The sequence below is a fragment of the Panthera pardus genome, unplaced genomic scaffold (assembly GCF_024362965.1).
Source record: "Panthera pardus isolate Hobbes unplaced genomic scaffold, ASM2436296v1 HiC_scaffold_8, whole genome shotgun sequence".
Classification (NCBI taxonomy): Eukaryota; Metazoa; Chordata; class Mammalia; order Carnivora; family Felidae; genus Panthera; species Panthera pardus.
Window position 1 is genome coordinate 20,728,753 of NW_026527013.1, and position 22,015 is coordinate 20,750,767.

Here is a 22,015-nt window from a genome sequence, read left to right on the forward strand (position 1 = left end):
GCACCTGGGTGTGTGTGGGTGGGGAGGGGAATCCAATCTCCCTTCCCCTCCATCTGGCCGGGTGGACAAAGGGCAGGGGGACCATCTGGTCCCGCCAGGGTGGGGGAGGGGCCCACAGTGGCTGTCCCCAGGGACGGGGGAGGGGCGGCGCTCTGGAGACAGCGAAAGCCTGCGGGGTCTAATTGCATCACTTTATTTCACCGACCTCCACTCTCCACTCTCCGTCTCCCCAACCCCCAAACCTCAGAGCAGGAAACAAGCTTGGCTGAGCAGATGCAGGCCTAATAACCTGGGGAGGTGTGGAGCACCCAGAAAGAGAGGAGGGGAGGGCAGGGAGATCTGAGGGTCGAAAAGATGTCACCTTTTGGGGGGCAGTTCTGGTCGGGGGCCTGCTGCAACCTGTGGGTGAATGAAGTTCAGGGCTGGCTACCCCTAAGCTTGGCAGAGGGCCTCCTGCTAGGGCTGGCCTATTGGGTCCCCACCTTCCTGGACAGTGGGTGCTGCATGGTTGGGAGGGGGCATGTGTGGAGGCACAAGAATGCATGTGTGTGAGTGCATGCAGGGCAAAGCTGCAGGTGACAATGTGCATGTCAGCCCAGAGTTGCCTGTACCTATGCAGTTGCTCCCAGGTGAAGGGTCATATCTGGGAATATAGATGGCTCTAAATGTGTAATCATGCATGTGGTCATGGATGTATCTGGATGTATGTGTGGTCTAAGAGGCAGGGGTAGGGGATGTGAGTGCCCCACAGGACAGCCAAAGAGAGAAGCTGGAGGCAGGATGGGGAGGCTGAACAGGGCAGAAAAAGGGGTGCAAGCAAACAGGAAAGCCTATAGGAGAAGCCCATCTAATGGATTACCCTCCACCAGATTATGTCTCTTGATTCCTGGGGCTTTCCTTCTTGATTTCACCTCCAAAGTCTGTCACTGCAAGAGAAAGAGGAAGAGGAAAAGATAGACCCCAAAGACAAGAAACCAGATAGAGACACACCTGTTGCATGTACATGATGCGCAGGGACCCATGGCAGGAGGAAGGAGACAGAGCCCAAGGCAGACCAGCAGCCACCCCCATCAGCAGGGCTGGGTTTCATGCTAGCCCCTGCAGGAAATCCAGCAGCCCTGTGTGCCACTCCCCAGGTTTGTCAAGGTAACAGGGGTGCCCTGCCCCCTCCATGACCAACACACGGTGGTTGGGCAGATGCTTCAGGTGCTCAAAGCTGGTCAGACCCATGGGGTCCTGGTCTCCATATACAATAAGTGTTGAGGTCTAGAGAAAGGAAAGGGAGACAGAGTAAACAGGGACCTGACACACCGGCCCCAGCCTCCTAGAAGTCAGCTCTAGCCCCACAATCACTTCAGTCTCTCCCTGGGGTCACCCCAAATAAGGGGGAGAGACAAGCTGGCCCAGTGGGTGGTAGAAGAAGCCCCAGCTCCAGGCGGATAGAGGCATGGATGTTGTCTGCCCCAGCATACAGATTAACACAGGCCAAGGCACGGTAATCTGCTAAGTAAACCAAAAGGGTGGAGTTTGGTCATGTAGCTCCTCCCAGAAGACACCCCTTGGTTACCCTGCCCCCAGGTAAGGAAAGGCCCCAGGATGGACCCTTCCTTGCTCGTGGCAGGGGCATCTCAGCCTCCCACACAGGGGTACCTTCACACTGGCATAGTCGGAAGCATTGATTTTGTCAGTGCAGATAGGGGCCACTGGCACGTAGCCCCGGAGCTGGGAGCCAGGGGCCGTCAGGAAGGGCAGGGAGTACATGCCACTCAACGACGGGCTGATCACAACTGGGGGACCCAGGTCCAAGGCATCTACCACAGCTGCCAGGAAGCTGCTGGGGACCAGCTCTCCAATAGGGGCAGGGGCTGCTGCTTCCTTGGAGCGCCCCAGACCTGCAGGGATTCAGGTGTGAGAAAGACAAAGGCATGAATCGGGAAGTGGAAGAGACAGTCCCTTCCTCCAGGAAGTCCTCCTAGGTGGATCTTTCTGAGCCAGGTTCCTGCAGCACACAGCGTACCCAAGCTTATTCCTACAGCAGCCTAGATCTACCATTATCTGTGGCAAGCATGAGGCATTTCCCTCGATATCTGTGCCCATCTCTCCCAGCAGTAGAGTGGTCCTGGAAAGGATCAGGCTCTGAAGTCCAACCCAGCTGGGTCCAAGTCTCAGTCTTCCACTTACTATCTATGTGACCTTGGGAAAGCCTCCTCAACCCTCTCTCGGCTGCTCAGTTTCCCCGTGTGTTAAAGGAGAGAACAAAAGTATCTGTCGTTTCAGATTGTTGTGAAAATTAAGTGAGTTAACTGGTTAAGAGACACCCATCCCAGGGCTGGCAGAACGGACAGTGACTGAGGAGCTGGCTCTGCACATGGACCTCCCCTCCAATTAGTCGTACCTTTCCCACAAAGATTAGCTCAAGACCTTCACCTGGAAGATCAGCCCAACCCACTGTCTGAACCAATTCCATCTGGGCCTAGAGGCCCACACCTGGGCACTGAAAACATGGCAGCCATGCCTGTGAGGGGAACAGGTCAGCTATGCTGCCCCTTCACATGGCACCATGTCTAGGTTATGACTGCCAGTCTGGGGCTGTCCCTGCCTACTCCAGAACTCAGTTTAGGGCTTTGTACATGGCTTAGACACCCTCCAGGGTCTGCCCCACCCCCAAATGTGTCAGAAGATTCAGTCTTACTAGGCAGGACTTCCAACAGACCCTATGGTTATCGCTCCACCAAAAGATTTTACTTCCAATTGGCTGAGCACCGATTACTGGGTGTCAGGTACTGGCCACTATTCACATAACCTCAGTCCATTCTCACTAGAGCCAACCCTCAAAATGAATATATCTCCCGTTATACATGAGGAAACAGAGGCTCAGAGATACTGAGACACTGCCCCAGGACAACACAGTTAGAAGGATCTGGACAGTGTCCAGACCACATCCGGATGGAGACTAGAGACAGTGGAAGGCCCCACAGTGTACATCGTGCCCTGTGGAGCTTGGGGCCCAGCCTGGCCAGGTCCTCCCAAGTCCCCCAGCCCCCAGTGAGGCCCCCACAACCCCTGTCCAGGAGCCCGCCCCAGAAATACCTGGCAGGTCGATGGCCACAGCCCGGTAGCCAGCCTGAGCCAGACTGTGCAGTGTGCCCAGGTTCTGCCAGGTCTCAGAGGAGAAGCGGATACCATGCAACAGCAGAACTGAGAAGCAGGCAGCCTGTCCACCGCCTGGCCGAGCTTCTCGGAAGAAGAGGCTCTGGCCCTGCACCTGGATGGTGCCCTCGTGCTGCTCCACACCCGCCATACTGGCTGCTGCACTGGTGAAGCACCTGTGGTTCAAGGCCAGACTGATGAGCCACAAAACACCCTGCCCAGGCTACCACAGAGAGAGAAGGGGTCCCTCAAGAAGCAGCAAGAAGGCCTCCAGGAAGCTACCAGAACTCTAGGAACATGCTTTGGGGGGGAGGAAGACATAGTGTTTTTATGCCTCTCCCACTCAATTGTGTGGCCCTGGGCCTCAATTTCCTCTTCTGAAATAAGGAACAATAAAGCCTACCTCAAGAATTAATGAGTTAAGAAAAAAAAAAGAATTGACAGATGAGGGTGCCTGCCCTTAGAACGCAATACATGGGGCTCCCATTACAATTATTGTCCTCACTGTTATTATACTTTTCTACAAATAGGGATAATACAATAGTGTTCAGCTCATAGGTAGGTGATGAGATTAAATGAGCTCAGGCATGTAAAACGCTGGACATCGTTCCTAACACATAGGGAGCATAGTAAGTGCTCAATCAACAGTAAGGTGCTGTTTTGCTTATCGACCTCTTCCTCTTCAAGGCACTGTTACAGGCTGTAGGTTGGCACCACAGGCCAGAGGGGGTCGGGGATGGAGTTAAAAACCCATTTTCCGGAGGCGGAAGCTGGAGCAGAGCCGGGAAAGGCATTGGAGTTCCGGCCTGCAAGGGACGAGGAGTGCCCAGCGCGCTTCCCGCTGGGGGCCAACGCTCTGACGCCGTGGTCAGGGGGCACGGTCAACGGCGCTGCAGCGGCTCTCTCTGTCCCCTCCGCGGACCTCGGTTCTGGCTCGCAGGGCCCGGTAAGGCGCACGCGGAAGGGTGGGGGCAGACCCGAGGAGGGAACCTGGGGAGCCGAGAAGGGGAAGGGGAAGAACTTGGGGTAGTAGGGGTGGGCCCTCACTGGATAGCGGAAGAGAGGGTCGGGGGTGCAGGGCCGGTACCTGAGGAGCTGCGTAGGCTCGCGCAGACAAGAAGCAGGCGAGTGCTGGCTGCGACTGAGGCCCGGGGCAGGGAAACCGGGAATTGGCCTGGCCGAGGGCGGGGACCAGGCCGTGCTACGGGGCGCCCTCTTGTGGCCACAAGACGTCGCAGGCCTGTCGGTGCCGTTAGACCTATCTTTCTTGTCGCAGCGGCCTCAGTTTCCCAGAGCCCCTCGGCCCCATGTGTTCCAAGTACCCGGCTAGGTGCGGCTCCCAGCAACCTGCCCCAGATGCACATGGTGCGGCTTGAGGTTCATGGAGTCTCATCCCTGCTGCTCCTCCCCGCCTTGTCCCCAACCCACTCATCCCTGGGGCCTTGACTGCCCAGGCCCAGAGTTGTGCGCCTGACATGCAGTGAAACCCGACAGCTTTGAGTGCGAGGTACTGACAAAGTCCAGCCAGGTGGCGTTGGTCATTTACCTATCGTCGCTGAGCCTCCTGGCCTGTAGAATGGGTGTGATGTTGCCTTTTTAGCAGGGTGTCGATAACAGAGTGAGTCCTGCATGCTCAGCGCCGCTTCCCTGTGCCAGGCCTGGCCGCCAAGCCTGGGACCTGTCCTGAGCCCGGGGCAGACCACACGTTGGTCACACATTGCCCACCAGGATGGGTGCTATAAAGAGCCGTGAAGGAGCGAGCGGCTGCCCTGGGCTGTGACCAAGCGCGTGAGCATGTGTATCCGTAGGGGTTGGGGAAGCAGTTGGGCTGAGACCTGGAGCTACCAAGTAACAATAATATCTGACATTTACAAGGCAAGGGACTCCTCGCCAGACACTGAGCTAAGGCCTGACCGGTCCTTTGTGGTCCTTAAGACAACCCTTATCCTTAACCCCGTTGTGCAGACCAGGGACTGACCCACGATAGAGATGGTCTGGTGGAAGAAGCTGGTGGCTCTCCCCTGGCCCTCGGGATGGAAGCAATCCGGAAAATCTGGACGGGACGGGGACGAGGCCTGTGTGCTTTCAGGCGCCGCCTGGACTCCCCCTCCATCTGGGTTGGGAGGCGGGGGTGGGGCAGGAGGCAGGGGTGGGGGGAGGTGCTGCGACTGCGGACTGCGCAAGCGCGCCTCCTTGGCCACGCTTTCCGCCGACTAGTGCCAGCAGCAGCCTGCGGAGCCGCCGAGGCAGCGCAATGGTTGCGGCGCTGTTTGGCTGCTGGTTCCGCGTGGGCGGGGCCCGCTCTGGGGTGTCCGGCCCGGTCATCCCGGTCGGTCGGGTGAGTGTCCCCGGGGAGTGAAGCCAGCAGGGTGCCCGGGACGGGCCATCCTGGCTCCACCCGTTGCCCCCAGAGTCCTCGGGCAGAGTCCTGCGGGAGTGGCAGGAGCTGGGGCAGTGAGTGTGTGTGTTGGTGTGTTGTGTGTGCACGCACGCGCTTGTGTGCGTGTGTTCTTAGGGGTCTGAATGTACGTGTGTGTCGATGTGTGTGTCTGTTTCTACATGCATACATAGCGGAGGGTTGGGGATCAGTCTGTCCGCTTGTGTTTGTGTATGTCAACTGTGTGCATTTCTGCGTACATGTGATTTTGAGTGTGTGTATCTCCCTGTGAGTGTATTTCTGAGGGTATGTCTGTCATATGCATGTGTGTTTCTTGTATGCATGTGCAGTTTTAGGATTGTGTGAATGAGTTTTAGGATTGTGTGAATGACTGTGTGCTGGAAATGTGAGGGTCTGCATGGTTTTGAAAGCGTGTGTCTGTATGTCCACCTGCCTTCCTGATGGCTGACTGTATGCCTGATTTTGAGGGTATGTATTTCAAGGGATCAATTGTTCACAGGCCAGGCATGTCTGCCTGTACGTGCGGGGAATAGCTTGTGCAAAAGAAAAGCATGTGGGAGCAGGACTCGATGTTTGTGCGCACATGTGTACACCTGTGTGTCATTGTTGACACGTATGTCAAGGACCTAACTTGAGTAAAGCTTCCCCGTCCCCACACACCGTATCTGTAGTTGCCTGCAGCCAGTTGCTTGCTAGCTGTCCACTATCATGGTCTAGTGCACTAGCTGCCTGGGTTGCCAAGGCAACGGCCAAAGTCCTGACTCTCCCTACCCCCAAAGGGTAAGGTGCTGGGCGCCTGCAGGGAAAGGTACAGCACAGATTCTCCCACTGGTGGGAACATAGGCTAATGCCAAGTGGGAGGTTGCTCTTTGTGGTCAGAAGGAAGAGAGGAGCGCCCTCTTCCTCTCCTCAGCTCCTGGCTCTCCGTCAGCACCAGAGGGGCTGCCACTGCCCACCCACCACGGGACTGGGAGCCTGGAGGTGGGGGCTTGGGAAATATCCCCAAAGCTCCCAGGAGAGGAGGGTGGGGCTCAAGATGGGTTTCCAGCTCCTAGCGAGGGCCAGCACCCAGTTGGCACTCAATAAAGATGTGTTCGCTGCAATCGGAATAAGGCAGGTATACTCATCCTAGGCCCAAGAAATGGTGACAGAACATCCCTGGATCAGGTCCACTGTCTTATTGAAATATCACAGGAAATTTGAAAGGGCTGATGCAAGGTTATCCTTTCCCCCCATTTTACTGACAGACTGAAGACACACAGCCAGGAAGTGGCAAACAGAGTCTTGAAGCCAGGGCTAACTGTTCTGTCTGGGTCCTGGGTCCTGGAGTCTGTGCTCTGGATAGTCAGAGGACTCAGACTGAGGTCCTGAAGCTGGGGTCGGGGAAGCATTCATCTCTCCAACCTCCATGCCGCCTTTTCCATTTCTAGGTGTACCATGCTCCTCCCTTGCCCCATACCCCTCATGCCTCAGCACTTCCCCCATCCCAGATATTCTCCAGGAGCCCTCCTCCCACTTAATATCAGCTGAGGTAGAGTGTTAAATATTCCCATCAACTGCAAAAAAACACATTCTGATTTAAGCACTATTCTATGCAATGTGATTAAAAAGGAAAAAAAAGGACCATTTCAAACATGCTGTCAGTGGGATGTAGCTTTACACATAGTCCTTCACTTTTGATGACTCTCACTACTCTGTCCACCAGCAAGGCTCCAGTTCATCCCTCACCTCTCAGCCCCATGGTTTCTTCCTTGGCAAACGAGTGTGGCTTGGTGGTTAGCAGCCCAGCCCCGGATTCAAATCCCAGCTCCCCTACTTGCTACTCTGCATTTTGGGCAAGAGAATTTACCTCTCTGGGCCTGTTTCCTCATCTGCAAGAGAACCATAATCATATCTGCTCCCCAGTGTTCGTTCTTGTGTGGATTCATGAGCCCTTGCATGTGAAGGGCCAAACACAGGATCTGGTTGTCATCAGCACCCGATGAATGGAAGTGGTTTCAGCTGGCACAGTGGTGATGGTCACTGAGCATGCTGTGTATCGGGAGACATCTCAGATGCCCCTTCTCACACTGCAGGGTATCTGAGCCCTTGCGCCAGCATGTGGAGGAGTTGAGTATGATTGTCAGATCCCTGCCCAGAGCAGGAGAAAGGGCAAGGGCTGAGCTCTTCCTCTGCTGGGGGCTTCTGGGTGGGGTTTGGGGATGGGGTCCCGGGGGCCTGGTGGAGGCGCAGCGTCAGCCTCTTCTTCCTCTCCTCTCCTCCAGACTGTGGTACAGACCTCCATGAGCCGGTCCCAGGTAGCCCTGCTGGGCCTGGGCCTGCTGCTCATGCTTCTACTGTACGTGGGGCTGCCAGGCCCCCCTGAGCAGACCTCCTGGCTCTGGGGAGGCCCCAATGTCACAATCCTGGCTGGTCTCACCCCTGGCAACTCCCCCATCTTTTACCGCGAGGTGCTCCCACTCCACCGGGCACGCAGGTGGGTGCTGACCCCAGGGTACAGTGGAAGGACTAGGTCCAAGGGGAGTCCCTGTGTGGGACGCCAGCTCAACTCAGGGTGCTCAGGGCCTGGGAGGGCAGTGGGAGAAGCCTAAAAGAAAGAATGGCGGGCCACTCTCAGACCCCTAGGACACACACTCCCCTGTGTGCCCACAGGGTGGAGGTGGTGCTGCTCCATGGAAAGGCCTTTAACTCCCACACGTGGGAGCAGCTGGGCACACTGCAGCTGCTGGCGCAGAGGGGCTACCGGGCCGTGGCCCTTGACCTCCCAGGTGAGAGCCACCACTCCGGGGTCTAGGGAAGCGACAACATCCAGCAGGTACAAGGGGGCAGTTTCCCAGAGTGGGGAGTCGGGGGGGTAGAAAAGCCTTACGGTATGGCTTGAGGGGGGGGTTGGCATTTGGATCCCAGTGTCTGGACAAACGGTGGCAGGTCGCAAGACAAGATGGCCATACTAAAGGGCCTGTGTTTTTATTCTCTACCTTGAAAACTAGAATGTGGATTGTTGCATGTCACAGAGCAAATAGAAACATGACTCGCTTTACAAGCCATTGCATGGAGAGACCTCACTGTACTTTTATGACAAACTAGGTAGCTTTTTGGTTTTTTTAGTTATGCAAATGGTTTATGCTATTATTCTTGTCTTTAAAAAATCCAACAAGAGTGATGCCCTCAGAGACCCATGCCACATTTCTCTCCCAGCAGTTTGGGGGTGCCTGACTCCCTTTGGGCGTTTCCATATATAGAAAAATGTGGTGCTGCAGGATTGTGTGGTGAGGTTAGGACCGTGACTGGTGTCCTGTCTGCTTAGCAAATCTATCCACAGTTTGGTTTTCTCCTCCGGTACCATGTCTCATAGGGCATGCCAGTCATCTGTATGTGTACTATGTGCCATTGGAGGCATGGACACATTTTATCTGCCCATTCCTCTACTGGTGGATATGTAGGTTGATTTAGAGTTTTCAGTGTAAATTGAAATGCTTGAGAAATGAAGCTGAAGCAACTTTGGACATGTCTCTGAGCACAGAGGCAATAATTTCTGTAGGGTAGCTACCAAGGACATTGATGGGTCAAAAGATACGCATTTAAAAAAATTTTGACAAATACTACCTTACCTTCCAAAAATGCTATATGGATTTATCCTCCCATCCGTCATTTATGAATGTGCCCATTTCTCCTCATCTTTCCCAACACTGCGTATTATCAATCTTCTTGGTTTTGCCAATGTAATGAATTAAAAATGCTTTTCTAGCAGACCTATCACATTATAAAAAGTAGCTTCTGGGAAGTTTGGGCTAGCATTGCCACGCACCACTGCTCTTTCCCCCACTGTGGTGGGCAGGAAGTCCTGAGTTCCTTTCCAGCCTCCCTCAGCTGGTGCCTCCTGCTGTTCCCAGGTTTTGGGAACTCAGCACCTTCCAAGGAGGCAAGCACAGAGGCAGGGCGGGCAGAGCTGCTGGAGCGAGTGCTTCGAGACCTGGAGGTGCGGAATGCCGTGTTGGTGAGCCCCTCTCTGAGTGGCCGTTATGCCCTGCCCTTTTTGATCCAAGGCCACCACCAGCTGCGTGGATTCGTGCCCATCGCACCCGCCTCCACCCAGAATTACACCCAGGAACAATTCTGGGCCGTGAAGGTACTAGGAGGAGGGTTTCCAAAGGTCCTGGCTTGCTATCCCTGGCTTGAGTCATGGCAGGAAAGGACTCAGGTCTCACTTGGAGGACACACGGCCTCATCTGGATAGAAAGAGATGGGGTGTTTGGGAAAGATTTCCTAAGGAGGTGGCTAGAGGGTCAGTTCCCATCAGGCTCCAGGATCACAAGCCCTTGCCTTGCCCTGCAGACCCCGACTCTCATCCTGTATGGGGAGCTGGACCGCATCCTGGCTCGGGAGTCACTGCGGCAGCTCCGTCACCTGCCCAACCACTCCGTGGTGAAGCTGCGTGATGCAGGCCACGCCTGCTACCTCCACAAGCCTCAAGACTTCCACCTTGTCCTCCTTGCCTTCCTTGACCACCTGCCTTGAGGTCACCCACTGGCCAGGCCCGAGGCCTGGCCTGAGCTTGGAGAGTCTGGACCAGCACCTCACCAGGGAGGCAGCCCCTGGGATTGGAGGGTGGAGGTCAGAGGGCCAGACCCAGTCAGGACCTCTCATTTCATCTCACAGGCACAATAAAAAAGAGCATTTTTGTCATGCCTGGGGAGTGACAGGTCCTGTTTCCTGGTATTACAGCAGGTGGGGTGGGAGTGGGAGGCAAGTCTGGAACTGCTTTGGGGCTGGGAGCTGGAGGGAGGTTTCAGCAGCCTGGGAAGACTAAGAACATGGGCTACTTCCTAGCTGGCTGCCCTTACCACTCTGTGACTCAATTTCCTCATCTGTAAAATGGGCATGATGTTAATACCTAACTCAAAATTTGTTTTTAGGATTGAATCAGTCTGGGTAAGTGAGGTACTTGGCCACACGGAGCTGGAGGGGGTCAGGGCGAGGGGGTATTACTGCTGCGTGCCCACTGGGATTGGTGGGAAATCCAGGATCTGGCAGTTGAACTGAGTGAGTCAGGAATGCAGGACCTATGGCCTAAGGGAGCAGGATGTGTAGGGCTGGAGGTGGGGAATGTGGTTTAACAATTAACATAGCATTGGTGGTGAACTACCAAGACTGCTTGCTCCTGGGTATGTAAGCAGACCAGACTGAAACCCTGGGAGCGTTGGGATGGACCCCTACCCTACCCTCCTGGCCTGCCTCCTCTGAGCCAGGAGGCTGAAGTCTTCAACCCTGCCCCTCCCCAAGCTGACTTCAGAACTGCCTAAGGGTACAAAGGCCAACTGGGGGCACAAGTGGGCAGCTACAACTGTGTGCAGTCTGGGGGTGGCCAGTACGACACCTGTGCCTCTTTATCCTCCCTCTCCGGTGGCTGCAGAAGAGCCAGGAAGCCTGGCACAGGGTCAGCCAACAGTATGTCACATGTATGCTTTTGTGCAGTTTCCCCACCTCTCCCGCTGTCACGCAGCCTCTGTTTCATCCTCCCACCATGACATTCTCTGTCACACAGATGCTACCACACCCAACCACCACCTCACACTCGTATTGTCACACACACGGTCACACACACTGATGCACACTGTTAGATTTGCCCACACAGCTGCACATTCGCACGATCTCACAGGCAGTCACATATGTGCCCCTCTGTCCATTTATCCTTTCCTGACACTTTGTCCAGGCATAGGCTCAGTGCCCTACCAGGTACACGGATCTGCGGGTACACGGACCGGCCTCCTGGAGCTTATACAGTACGAAAAAACAGATATTGACCAATAACCTCTCCACATAGGGGGCTGAGGCAGTCAGGGAAGCCCTCCCTGAGGAGCTGAGACACGGAATGGGGGAGAAGTCGGAGACGCACGGGAGGGGGTCGGGGAGCAGGCAGGAGCCAGCTCTGGCAGGACTTTGCAGCTCTGTACCCCAAGAGTAAGGGGCGCCGGAGGGGCAGACACTTCGTGTGTCAGTGTCTACCCACCTCGCTTCTGTCCCCATGTGGAAGTTGTGGGAGATAGAGCCCTCTGGAGGCGGGACCATCCGGAGCTCGCTTCTAGGCCCGGGGGCGGGGCCTGGCGGGGTGGGGCCTGTGGGGGCGGGGGCGGGGCCAGCGGGGGCCAGCAGTCAGCCGCGGGGCGTAGCAGGTGGCGGCGGAGGCTGCCCCCGAGAGGAATCCGGTAATCGGAGCGGAGGCTGGAACCAGGGGCGGGCGGAGACTCCCGCGCCGACGCGGCCCTAGAGACTGGGACGGCCCTTACTCGCAGTCTTCGGCCCCGCCCCGCGACCCGGTCCGGGCACGTGGTAGGCAGACCCGGGCGGTTCTGAGCCCGCGACCTCGCAGGACCCTGAGCCCTGGGCACAGTCCGGAGCGGGCGCTGAGAGGCAACCGCGGGCCCAAGACCGGCAGACAGCGAGGTGGGGGGCCCCGGAGAGGAGTAGAGCGATCTGGGGTTCCATGGGATAAAATCCGGGCAATTGGGAGAATGATTTGGGAAGGGCTGGGGGAGTCAATGCCTGGGATCAAACCTGGCTCAGCTATTCTCTAGCTGTCCCCGAACCTCTCAGCCTCAGCTTTCTCCTCTGTAAAGTGGGCATTCAGAGGCACAACTTCATGGGGCTTTTTGGCGGATTCAAATGGGCATGTGTCGAAAGCGGCCAGCACGGCTCCTGAAACAGAATGGGGGCTCCAAAACGGGGTGTGTTCTCCCTGTGGGACGTTGGAGGAACCGCCCTGGGGAGGGCCTGTGTGCAGATGGAGTCCACTGGGCCCCAGACGGGAGGGGTAGGTAGCCACTCGCTTTGCCCCCAGCTCACCCCGCGCAGCGCCATGGCCAGCGAGGGTCTCGAGGGCGAGCACCCGTCCGTGACACTCTTCCGTCAGTACCTGCGCATCCGCACCGTCCAGCCGGAACCCGACTACGGTGAGAACGCGGTGGTTCCAGGGCCTGCGGTGGGGCTCCGGGGCGGGGACTGTGCTCTATACCAGACTCCAACCCCTGTCACCCAGCTGAGCCCCACTCTGCTGCCCCAAATGGCGCCTCAATGCCTCTAGCCATTCCCCAGACCAACAGACTGCTCAGCCGCCCCCTTCAGACTGTGCTGCACCAGAAGTTACTCCTGGTGGCTAGTTAAGGAACAACTTCACCTCACTGCCCAGTGTTTGAGGTCAGGGAGGGGAGACCAGACAGCCACAAAGAAAGACGCTCCAGAAGCCTACTGGGGCAGGACAAAGGCCACAGCCCTTAGGGAATCAAGCTTGGTGGCTGGAAATTGTGGACATGGGTCCAAACCCCTGCCCTGTATTTACCAGCTGGGAGACATTAGGTGAATCTCATGTCTCTGTACCACAGTTTTCCTATTTCTAAGGAAGATAGCAATCACTCCTGTTTCTAACTGTGGACTTCCCACTTGACCTTCCACAAAGGGTCCCTGACTGGCCAAAAATATCTTCTTCGTTGGAGACAGAAATGCAGGTGTCCCTGAGGGATGTGGAATTGCACTGAGGAGGCAGCAGCCCATTTCGAATGGGCTCCCCTCTCTGAATGCACCCCAGCTTTGCCTGGATCGGTGGGAAGTGTAGGTAGGCAGAAGCAACCCCAAGACTCTCTGTGTCCCCAGGGGCTGCCGTGGCCTTCCTTGAGAAGAGAGCCCACCAGCTGGGCCTGAGCTGTCAGAAAGTAGAGGTGAGCTTGGGGCCCTGCATGGGGAGGGGATCTGGCCCTGGGGCATCTCCTCACCTCCTGGTCCTCTCCAGGTGGCACCAGGCCGTGTGGTGACCGTGCTGACGTGGCCAGGCACCAACCCCAGACTCTCCTCCCTTTTACTCAACTCCCACACGGATGTGGTGCCTGTCTTCAAGGTGTGTGTGGGGACGGGGGGAGTGGTGTAGGCTTTGAGGCACGCGAAGATGATGTAGACCTTCTCTTGGACCCCAGGGATCCTACTGGGCTGGTCCTAAAACTGACTCCTGATCTCATAGGGCGTTACTCTGTTCAAGCAGCTTTTGTCCAGTGGTCCATTCTGTGCCCACAGTGGGGGGGTGATGGTGGGAACAGAGTTGAGGGATGGCAATCAGCTGCCCTCTTCTATCCCCTTCACCACCCCACTTGACACCCCAACTCTACTATGGGCTTCCAGGACAGGGCCACAGTAGAGCAGAATAGATTAAATTTGGGGCTTGGGTCCTTCTTCTCATCTCCACCCCAGGAACACTGGAGTCATGACCCCTTTGAGGCCTTCAAGGATGCCGAGGGCTACATCTATGCCAGGGGCACGCAGGACATGAAGTGTGTCAGCATCCAGTGAGTGTCCTCCATTCCCTGTCCCCTCCAATGTCACTGGCCCATTGAATTGACACAGGACCTGGGGTGTGATTGGAGAAACTCAAGGCCAAGGAACATCTTGACCTCTTACCTTGGACAGGAATTACCACCATTACATGGATAGGGAGACTGAGGGACAGGGATTTCCCAGAGTCCCCCTACCAGATTGCAGCAGAGTAGGGCCCAGGGCCCAGGGCTCCAGCCTGCCCACCCAAGCATCTGGTGGCTCCCTCAACACCTGGCTTACCTCCTGTCATTGCCCCTCAGGTACCTGGAGGCTGTGAGGAGGCTGAAGGCTGAGGGCCACCATTTCCCCAGAACCATCCACATGACCTTTGTGCCAGGTAGGAGTGGCTCGGGGAGGGACACTTTCAAGGGAGGAGGATATGTTGGTGAGGGTGGCTCCCTCATCTCATGTCCTTGTTGCTTTTGCAGATGAGGAGGTTGGGGGTCACCAAGGCATGGAGCTGTTTGTGCAGCGGCCCGAGTTCCAGGCTCTTAGGGCTGGCTTTGCCCTCGATGAGGGTGAGCGGGTGGCAGGCCCCTGAGTGGCCAGTAGGGGATAGGGAATCTGCTAGTGGGGGCTGGGCCACTCCACCCTCTGAATCCCCTTTTCCTCCCCAGGCTTGGCCAACCCCGCCGATGCCTTCACTGTCTTTTATAGTGAGCGGAGCCCCTGGTGTGAGTATGGGTTCGGCAGGAGGGTGTCACTGTGCAGATGGGGTGCTGGGCCAGAGGGGCAGGGGCCTGCCCAGGGTCATGCAGCAGGTTTGGACCTGAGTAGGCCTTGAACCCAGAGCCTCTGCCTCCCAGACCCTTCCTACCTGGGCTTCTCCTTCCTGAGCTTCTTAGGGTAAACCCCTGCCATGGGCAGAAGCCAGCTCTACACTGTGCATTCTGTGGGGGACAGCCCTGCCAGAGGAGCTTGGAATGAGGGGAAGACCTGGGTCCACCCCAGGGCTGATACTTTTTCAGCCCTACCCATGCTTAAGACACCCACTTCTCACTCATTTTTCCCAGGGGTGCGGGTCACGAGCATCGGGAAGCCGGGTCACAGTTCACGCTTCATTGAGGACACAGCAGCAGAGAAGCTGGTGCGTGGCACACAGGGAGGGAGTTTGGGAATTCCCAAGGCTCTATCCCAGGGCCACTCTCACATCCGATCTCACACTCTCCTAGCACAAGGTCGTGAGCTCAATCCTGGCTTTCCGGGAGAAGGAGAGGCAGAGGTAAGGCAGCCTGGGAAAGAGGGTGGGGGTCTGAGCATCTGTGCAGGAGAGAAAGGAGGTTCCCCCTGCTGCCCCTGCCCTGTCTCCCACCGCAGGCTGCAGTCAAACCCGCACCTGAAGGAGGGGGCTGTGACTTCTGTGAACCTGACTAAGCTAGAGGGGGGCGTGGCCTGCAATGTGGTACCTGCTACTATGAGCGCCAGTTTTGACTTCCGTGTGGCACCGGATGTAGACCTGAAGGTGCCACCTCTACCTGGGTTTGGAGGAGGGAGACGGGTCCTCAAACCTATCTTGGAGGCTCAGGGAGAGCCCGAGAGGTCAGCTCATCTCCCTTCTCATAGGCTTTCGAGGAGCAGCTGCAGGGCTGGTGCCAGGCAGCCGGCGAGGGAGTCACCTTCGAGTTTATTCAGGTATCGGCTGGGGACCCATGGTCCGGGAGCCGTGGGCACAGGGGAGACTGGGCTGGCTGAGTGTGGGTCACAGTGGGAGTGTGCGCTTGGTGTGCCTGCATATATCTAGACATTGCCTTAGCTATGAGAGACACCTTTTATTCACCAACAAGCATTAGTCATGGAGGCCACTGTTGGGTGCTGAGCATAGCATAGGAGTAAAATTAGGCACAGTTCATGGCCTTCTAGTCCTTACAGCACGAAAAAAAGAATAGACCTGAATTAGACATTTGTATAATATTACTTTTACATAAGTATGAACACATGTGGTTCAGGAAAGGGTGGGACCCCACACTCTGAGAACCCACAACGAGTATTCGGCCAGTCTGAGAGGTCTGGGAGAGCCATCCTGAGGAAGGGCCACTTGGCCTAGGATATGAAGGATGGACAGGAAGTAAGAAGATGGAGAGCAGGGCAAGGTCCCAGACCTGTGGCTGGACTGGCCAGCTGGGCATCTGAATAGGTGGATTGAGGCCAGGGTGGGGAGTGGGGGTTGGATGTGTGCCTGTGGCAGGCACAGCCCACCCTATGAAGAATAGGGCAAGATGTCCGGGCCCTGTCCTGATCTTGTCTTCCTTCCCCTCCCCCCAGAAGTGGACAGAGTCCCGAGTGACATCTACTAATGACTCAGATCCCTGGTGGGCAGCATTCAGTGGGGTCTTCAAGGACATGTGAGCGTACTGGCTAGCCTTTCCCTTTCCTCTGTCCTTCCCCTACCTCCCTTCCACCTTCCTTGTCCCTTCAATCCTTCCCTTGCCCTCTCCCCTCACTGCCTCCCCATTCACCAGGCTCTTACCTCGGCAGGAACCTCACTCTGGAGCCGGAGATCTTCCCAGCTGCCACCGATAGCCGTTATCTCCGTGCGGTGAGCCTCATGCAATGGATGAGCAGTGGGTGGGCCTGGATCCTGGCCTTCCTCCTAACAGCTTCTCCTTGCCCCCTGCAGGTGGGGGTCCCAGCTCTGGGCTTCTCACCCATGAACTGCACACCCGTGCTGCTGCATGACCACGATGAGCGTCTGCATGAGGCTGTGTTCCTCCGTGGGGTTGACATATACACACGGTTGCTGCCTGCTCTGGCCAGCGTGCCTGCCCTGCCCAGTGAGAGCTGAGTCCCAGGCTCCCCAACCTCTACCCCGGAGTGTCCATCCTGACCAGTGTTAAGTGGTCTACCCCTCTGCCCCCCTGCCCCACAATAAAGTCTGTGTGCGGACAGGGGCCAGTTCTGAAGTACTAAGAGCAAGGATGTTCATGAAGCAGGGATTCTGTCATTTTATTTGTGGACATGCTGTTATCACCCCCAGTTCACAGATGAGGAAACTGAGCCTGGCTCTGGATATGTCTCTAGCACCCTATGCTGCTCTTGTGCCCCTCGACACGGCATGCTCATTCAGTACCACCCAGCCCTGTCTGGCATCAAAGGACCATAATTCTTGTTCTCAATGGTCACTATACCTATATCTGACTTTTAAGGTCGGGGATACCATCCTCGTTGAGAGGGAAACTAAGACAAAGATCTCAGGGAAACATTCCTGGCTTTCTGTAAACACACTTGGGATCCTGAGATAGAACTAGAACTGGAGGCCAGGTGGGCCCTGCCAGATGGCGGGGCAGGCAGATAACGAGCAAGTCAAGACTGCTCGCATTTGCCAGACCCTAGGGATGACAGGTGTGGCGCCTGCTCTGGTGTTGGGAGCTTGAGTCACAGAGGGGTAGGAGCCTTGGTAGACCTGGTTAGTTGACTTTAGGGTCCCCAGCACCCTGTGTAGGGAAGGATCAGTGTGTGCAGAGCGGCCCACGAATGGGGGCTTCAGTCTGTCAGCACTGCTAGGGCTCTAGGCAGTACCAAGAAGTCACTGTGGCCCCGAGAGTTGAGCCTGTTCCTCTAGCTTATCCGATCTAGTCCTGTTCTGGCCTCCACAGGAACTGGGTGGGACAGGTATGGCTGGGCTTTTAAGTGCTGACAGTGGCCAGAGGGAAGTCCACAGCCTGGTTCTGTGGCCTGCAGGCTTAGTCCCCATGGTAGTAATCCCTGCACCTGGAGTTCTGACAAGGAGCCAGGACTTTGTTATCTTTGAACCCTCACAGCAGCCCCTGGATGCAGGTTTCACTGGAACCCCTTTAGAAGCTCTGCTAGGATACCCTGTCCAGGACTGCATAGCTTGCAGGTAATGGGAGTCCACAAAGAATTGAGACTCAAGAACTGGGGACCTGTGCTTCTACACAAGGGAGGCTCCATGCAAAAGCTGAGTGCAGCAAGCTGGTTGTGATGTTCAGTAAGCCTAGTTGAAGCCCCTGACCTGGGGTCTGGCCTCCCCCTTCAGACTGTAGCAGGATGACTGGGCAAAGGAGTCTTTATGCCCCCTCTCTTGGGGATTAGAGCACAGGCCTTAGTGGAAGCCACATGACCTGGTAACCTCAGGCTGGGCCAAGCTACCTTCAGGACATAAAACCTGCTTTTGGTCCCTTTCAAGACCCCACCTATCTGACACCCCCTGGTAATGGGGCAGTTGGCCATCCAGAGCATGCCAGGATGACAGTCATGAGCTAGCAGCCCAGCCTTGGCTGGCCAAGCAAACTTTCTGGGGTCCAGCATGGGCTGCCTGGGTCCCAATGCCACTTCCATCCCAGCCTAGCTCCATCATCTCGGAACAAATTTCCTTCCCTGTAAAACAAAAAGAATAGTAATACCTACCTCAGAAGGGAGACCATTTATCATGGGTTGTACCTAGTACCCCAGAGTAAGGAAGTGAAATCCTTGAGACAAGTGCCCAAGGCTGGTTCACAAATTACATGATCACCATACTGAAAAGTGAGTTTTGATGACTGGGTGACCAGGAACAGTGATATGCTTGGCACCTTCTATAGGAAGCCCCCAAATACCAATGACCACTATACCACTTGCTTCATTGACTCCCCTAAGGACGAAGACTTTGCAAATAAAGCAGCTGATCCAGGGTGCACAGCAGGGTCTGGCGCAGTCGCACTAGGAAGACAGTGCCACCACTGCCCTGGGTTGGGGGGACCAGAACAACCCGGAATAGTGGATGCTGGCCATGTACACTAGGAACAGCTTAAGTGTGGAATGGCTCAGGCCAGAGTGCAGAATTCAGCAGGGTCCTTTATCTCCTGGGTAAATTCAAAGATCAGGATATTTGTGATTACTTTCCTCACCAGCCTACCCAGTCCAGCAGGCTATGTGCTCCAGCCTCCCTAAGGCCCACCACCATTTCTTTTACCAGGTCACCTTCCTACACTCCAGAACCCCATTTCCCCTGACTCCCACCCATACCCTACCACCGAGAGAAAGCAAAAAATGGAGGTACCAACCCCACTCCAACCCTAGTTCCTGGATCACAGACACAGGTCAACTGACAGATCCTGCCGCAGGTTTATTTGTACAAATAGCACAGGAGGACACCAGCCCCATGCAGATAGAAGCCCAGGGGTCACACCAGTCCTTCTACCCTCACACTGGCAGATGGAAGGCTCTACACTGGTGCCTTTGTGGGGGCCTGGGCACCTTTGGGAGCCTGAGCCTGAGCCGCAGCAGGAGCTGGAGCAGGAGTTGCAGCTGCAGCCTGGGCCTTGGATTGAGCCTTGGCCTTGGCCTTTGGCCGGCAGAGCCTGAGACCCTTGGCAATGCGGGCACGAGCACGTTTCCCGAGCTTGGGGTGAGCGATGTAGGCAAGTCGATTGAGCTTGCGGCTGCCACCCTTTGGGATCTTGGGCTTGACCTCCTTGGGCTTGACAAGGGCCTTGATAGCCTCGGCACGTGCACTCATGGCCTTGGCGTTGTTGGCCTGCATCTTCTTCAGGCCCTTCTTGTTGTGCTTCTTGGCAAAGCGCATGTTCCTCAGGAACTTGGGGTCTACCTGGAAGGCAAAAAAAAAGCAGACACTGTAAGTGCAGCACGTGGGCCCCAAGTCACCTGTTGTGGCCCTCTCCACAGCTGTATCGAGATTGCTGGGCTCCAGCCAAGGCCTACTGGGGAGGTAGACAGTCAAACTTAAATGCCGAACTTAAGTCAAACTTAAATGCTGAAATATACACCCCTCACAAATCACCTGAAGAGAAACGCGTACTACAACCCCAAAAGCCAACACTCCACCCTAATGCTCCACACACACCACATTTTCCGGGCTACATGCCCAGAGCCCAATAGAGCTCAAATCAAGTGCAGAAGGAAAGAACAAATGAAGGCTGCCCCTTCTGCCAGGGTTGCAGGGCGTCAGCTCAGTTTTCCTGAAACCCCTCAGGGCCATCCCCACCTCTTTTAAGGAAAGTGTCAGTTAAACACCACACCTGGTACAACAGATTCATGGCAAAGAAGGCTGAAAAAGAAATCAAGATGGGGAAACTGAAGCTGTGAAATTCAAAGATTCATTCCACAGATCAGAGATCAAGGGCACAGGGAAGAGACAGGACCCTGTTCTCTTGCTTAGACCCTGTAGCCTCAGCCTTCTCAGCCAATTCTTGGAACTTCTTGGCACAGGAAGGAAAGCTGACCCTCAAGCTCAGCACCGGGTCAGATCAAGGTCATGTGACTGGAAGAATGGAAGATTCTCACAAAGTGCGCAGTACACAAAGATAAAGCCATTCCCTCCCTTCAAGTGCTCTGGATAAACAATGGGGATGGTCAAACTACCCTCAGGAGGCAGGTTACAGTTGACCAGGGAGTTACGACCTGGGCTGGGAAAAGCCAAGTAAAGGTTTCTTATGGGTTTGGCAGAACTTCAAGTCCAAGCAAAAGGTGGCTGGATAGAGAAACCGTGGACTTTGGTAGTCCAGGCAGTTCATAACGGTGCTCAGGCAGATGCTGAAGCCAGAAAAAGATACATGAAAGGCTCTCTGATGGTGCAACTGGGGCCAAACAGACACACTTGTATGTGATGCGGCACACACACTCACCCCCTTAAGAGATTCGTATCTTTGTGACCGGGGCTTCTTGATGCCATTTCTGTGCCATTTCCGTGCTGGGAGGAAGCAAAGGAATTAGACCAAATGAGATTTGCTCTAGTAAGACCACCCAACATCACAGCTGGCCAGCCTGGGAAAAACCATTACTTCCCAGAGTAGGCCTTCTTGAGATCTGGAATAACCCTTATCATTGAATGCAAAGCACTGTGGGTATCTCAAGCGGATGCCTGGCTTCTACAACTATAACCCAAAGGTAACAGTGACTGAAAACAAAATCAGCCCCAGGCCCACAGTAGAAATGTGCCCCCTTGCCCTGCCCCGCATCCCTAGTTCTTGTCAGGGTCTGAAGTGTGAGATAAGAGGTTGGGCCAGGGGAACTTACACTGGTTGTGCGTGGTGTGGTTCTTGGACTTGGCCATATCTGCACCTGGAAAAGGAGAGTGGAGGTCAGGCCCGGGGGCTCACAGGGCTGGGCCTATCACTGCCGCCTTGATGTGGAAGGACGTGGGCCAGAAGCCGGAATGAAACTGCACACAGATGCCTGCCTTGCATCTGCGGCCTCCACCGGCCTCAACTTACTCAGCACGACCCGACGCCGGTCCCCGCCTCCCGAACTCGGGTAACAGTGCCCTGAAACCAACCCTCCCTCCCAAGGCTGCGCTCTACCCCAAATCCGAGTCCTCCCCCTCCCATCCACTCCTTGAGAACCCGCAAGCACCACGCGCGCCCCGCGCCCTCCGCTCCCCACAGCCACGCAGCCGGTCTCCCTGTCCTTCGCGGGGTTAGCGCCCGGCAGCTGGCTGGGAGCCGCGGATGGCTCCGGATACCGCGCGGCCAAAACTCACCAAAGCCCGCGGCTCCCGAAGCGCCTTGGACCGGAAGAGAAAGAGGAAGGCCGCTGTGCAGCACGGGAAATAGGATCGTCCGGGCCGGAAGGTTCTTCCGGAAAAGCTTCCCCCAGCGCCGGGAAGAAAGGTTCCGAAGCCTGGGAGTGTACAAGCCAGATGGGAAGGCGGCGCTACGAGCCTCGCGCAGCTTCCTGCAGGTTTTACCCACGTTTATTCTAACTGGACTAGGCTCTTGGGGCCCAGTTCTCATTAAAGGTCCCGAAGACGAAGGGAGACCCTGAGGAATACATGCTAGGAAAGGAGTGACAGACTTGTGTTCTTTAAAAGTACCTTGGCTGCTGTGCGGAGAATGGACTGTAGGGGGCAGAAGTGAAGCGGGGTAGGTGTGGGGCGGCTGGTGCCGTCTTCTCCGTGGTGCCACTGGAGAGTGGGGGAACCTGGAACACAGCCAGGGCGGCCGGTATGAGGAAGAGTGGATCAGTAGACTGGACTTGGGATGCAGAAGATGAGGGAGGAGAGGGAGGCCAGGTGGTCCCTAAATTTTTGGCTTGAACGTCTGGATGAATGCTGGTACTGTTCACAGAAGTGGGGAAGGTTGGGAGGGACAGGGCTTTTATTGCTTTGCTTTGAGGAGGCCAGTGATCCAGATGTTTCTGTTTGGATACATTAAA

The 22,015-nt window shown here is 55.9% G+C and overlaps 4 protein-coding genes across 8 annotated transcripts; 2 read left to right on the forward strand and 2 right to left on the reverse strand.

Annotated features, from left to right (window-relative positions):
• Window positions 1-177: 177 nt before the first annotated feature.
• Window positions 178-4,355, reverse strand: ABHD14B (abhydrolase domain containing 14B). The gene is made up of 4 exons (XM_019417060.2): window positions 4,238-4,355; window positions 3,091-3,326; window positions 1,651-1,892; window positions 178-1,266 (listed from the first exon to the last, which is right to left on the reverse strand). The coding sequence occupies exons 2-4, from the start codon at window positions 3,299-3,301 to the stop codon at window positions 1,087-1,089; spliced, it is 633 nt and encodes a 210-aa protein (XP_019272605.1). The 5' UTR covers window positions 3,302-3,326; window positions 4,238-4,355; the 3' UTR covers window positions 178-1,086.
• On the forward strand, window positions 3,616-10,236 carry ABHD14A (abhydrolase domain containing 14A). Of its 3 annotated transcripts, none has more exons than XM_053897829.1 (5): window positions 3,616-4,096; window positions 7,813-8,024; window positions 8,201-8,316; window positions 9,595-9,677; window positions 9,884-10,236. In XM_053897829.1, the coding sequence occupies exons 1-5, from the start codon at window positions 3,887-3,889 to the stop codon at window positions 10,064-10,066; spliced, it is 804 nt and encodes a 267-aa protein (XP_053753804.1). In that variant the 5' UTR covers window positions 3,616-3,886; the 3' UTR covers window positions 10,067-10,236. The 3 variants fall into 3 exon arrangements, with proteins under 3 accessions (XP_053753804.1, XP_053753803.1, XP_019272589.1); XM_053897828.1 differs by having other exon boundaries at window positions 3,624-4,096; window positions 9,442-9,677; XM_019417044.2 differs by lacking the exon at window positions 3,616-4,096 and adding an exon at window positions 5,334-5,488 and having other exon boundaries at window positions 9,442-9,677.
• A 1,465-nt stretch (window positions 10,237-11,701) lies between these two features.
• On the forward strand, window positions 11,702-16,794 carry ACY1 (aminoacylase 1). 3 transcript variants are annotated; one of them, XM_019417042.2, is made up of 15 exons: window positions 11,702-11,878; window positions 12,387-12,498; window positions 13,196-13,260; window positions 13,332-13,436; window positions 13,784-13,878; window positions 14,167-14,243; window positions 14,335-14,424; window positions 14,524-14,580; window positions 14,920-14,993; window positions 15,079-15,128; window positions 15,224-15,368; window positions 15,470-15,538; window positions 16,169-16,248; window positions 16,382-16,442; window positions 16,524-16,794. In XM_019417042.2, exons 2-15 carry the CDS (start codon window positions 12,405-12,407, stop codon window positions 16,686-16,688), a joined length of 1,227 nt encoding a protein of 408 aa, XP_019272587.2. In that variant the 5' UTR covers window positions 11,702-11,878; window positions 12,387-12,404; the 3' UTR covers window positions 16,689-16,794. The 3 variants fall into 3 exon arrangements, with proteins under 3 accessions (XP_019272587.2, XP_019272586.2, XP_053753802.1); XM_019417041.2 differs by lacking the exon at window positions 11,702-11,878 and adding an exon at window positions 11,879-11,992; XM_053897827.1 differs by lacking the exon at window positions 11,702-11,878 and having other exon boundaries at window positions 11,887-12,498.
• Window positions 16,795-18,948: 2,154 nt separating this feature from the next.
• On the reverse strand, window positions 18,949-21,422 carry RPL29 (ribosomal protein L29). The gene is made up of 4 exons (XM_019417059.2): window positions 21,342-21,422; window positions 20,879-20,923; window positions 20,488-20,552; window positions 18,949-19,451 (listed from the first exon to the last, which is right to left on the reverse strand). Exons 2-4 carry the CDS (start codon window positions 20,913-20,915, stop codon window positions 19,068-19,070), a joined length of 486 nt encoding a protein of 161 aa, XP_019272604.2. The 5' UTR covers window positions 20,916-20,923; window positions 21,342-21,422; the 3' UTR covers window positions 18,949-19,067.
• Window positions 21,423-22,015: the final 593 nt, after the last annotated feature.

What these genes read in the sequence shown, in the direction of transcription:
- ABHD14A (XM_053897828.1), top strand. Translation starts at nt 3,887, where the DNA reads ATGGAGTTAAAAACCCATTTTCCGGAGGCGGAAGCTGGAGCAGAGCCG. An exon ending in GTTCTGGCTCGCAGGGCCCG is followed by an intron (nt 4,097 to 7,812) that starts GTAAGGCGCACG and finishes CCTCTCCTCCAG; the next exon opens with ACTGTGGTACAGACCTCCAT. An exon ending in CCACTCCACCGGGCACGCAG is followed by an intron (nt 8,025 to 8,200) that starts GTGGGTGCTGAC and finishes GTGTGCCCACAG; the next exon opens with GGTGGAGGTGGTGCTGCTCC.
- ABHD14B (XM_019417060.2), bottom strand. Translation starts at nt 3,301, where the DNA reads ATGGCGGGTGTGGAGCAGCACGAGGGCACCATCCAGGTGCAGGGCCAG. An exon ending in TGTGGCCATCGACCTGCCAG is followed by an intron (nt 1,893 to 3,090) that starts GTATTTCTGGGG and finishes GAATCCCTGCAG; the next exon opens with GTCTGGGGCGCTCCAAGGAA. An exon ending in CCGACTATGCCAGTGTGAAG is followed by an intron (nt 1,267 to 1,650) that starts GTACCCCTGTGT and finishes TCCTTTCTCTAG; the next exon opens with ACCTCAACACTTATTGTATA.
- ACY1 (XM_053897827.1), top strand. Translation starts at nt 12,255, where the DNA reads ATGGGGGCTCCAAAACGGGGTGTGTTCTCCCTGTGGGACGTTGGAGGA. An exon ending in TGAGCTGTCAGAAAGTAGAG is followed by an intron (nt 13,261 to 13,331) that starts GTGAGCTTGGGG and finishes GGTCCTCTCCAG; the next exon opens with GTGGCACCAGGCCGTGTGGT. An exon ending in ACACAGCAGCAGAGAAGCTG is followed by an intron (nt 14,994 to 15,078) that starts GTGCGTGGCACA and finishes ACACTCTCCTAG; the next exon opens with CACAAGGTCGTGAGCTCAAT.
- RPL29 (XM_019417059.2), bottom strand. Translation starts at nt 20,915, where the DNA reads ATGGCCAAGTCCAAGAACCACACCACGCACAACCAGT. An exon ending in CCACACCACGCACAACCAGT is followed by an intron (nt 20,553 to 20,878) that starts GTAAGTTCCCCT and finishes GCTTCCTCCCAG; the next exon opens with CACGGAAATGGCACAGAAAT. An exon ending in GATACGAATCTCTTAAGGGG is followed by an intron (nt 19,452 to 20,487) that starts GTGAGTGTGTGT and finishes TTTGCCTTCCAG; the next exon opens with GTAGACCCCAAGTTCCTGAG.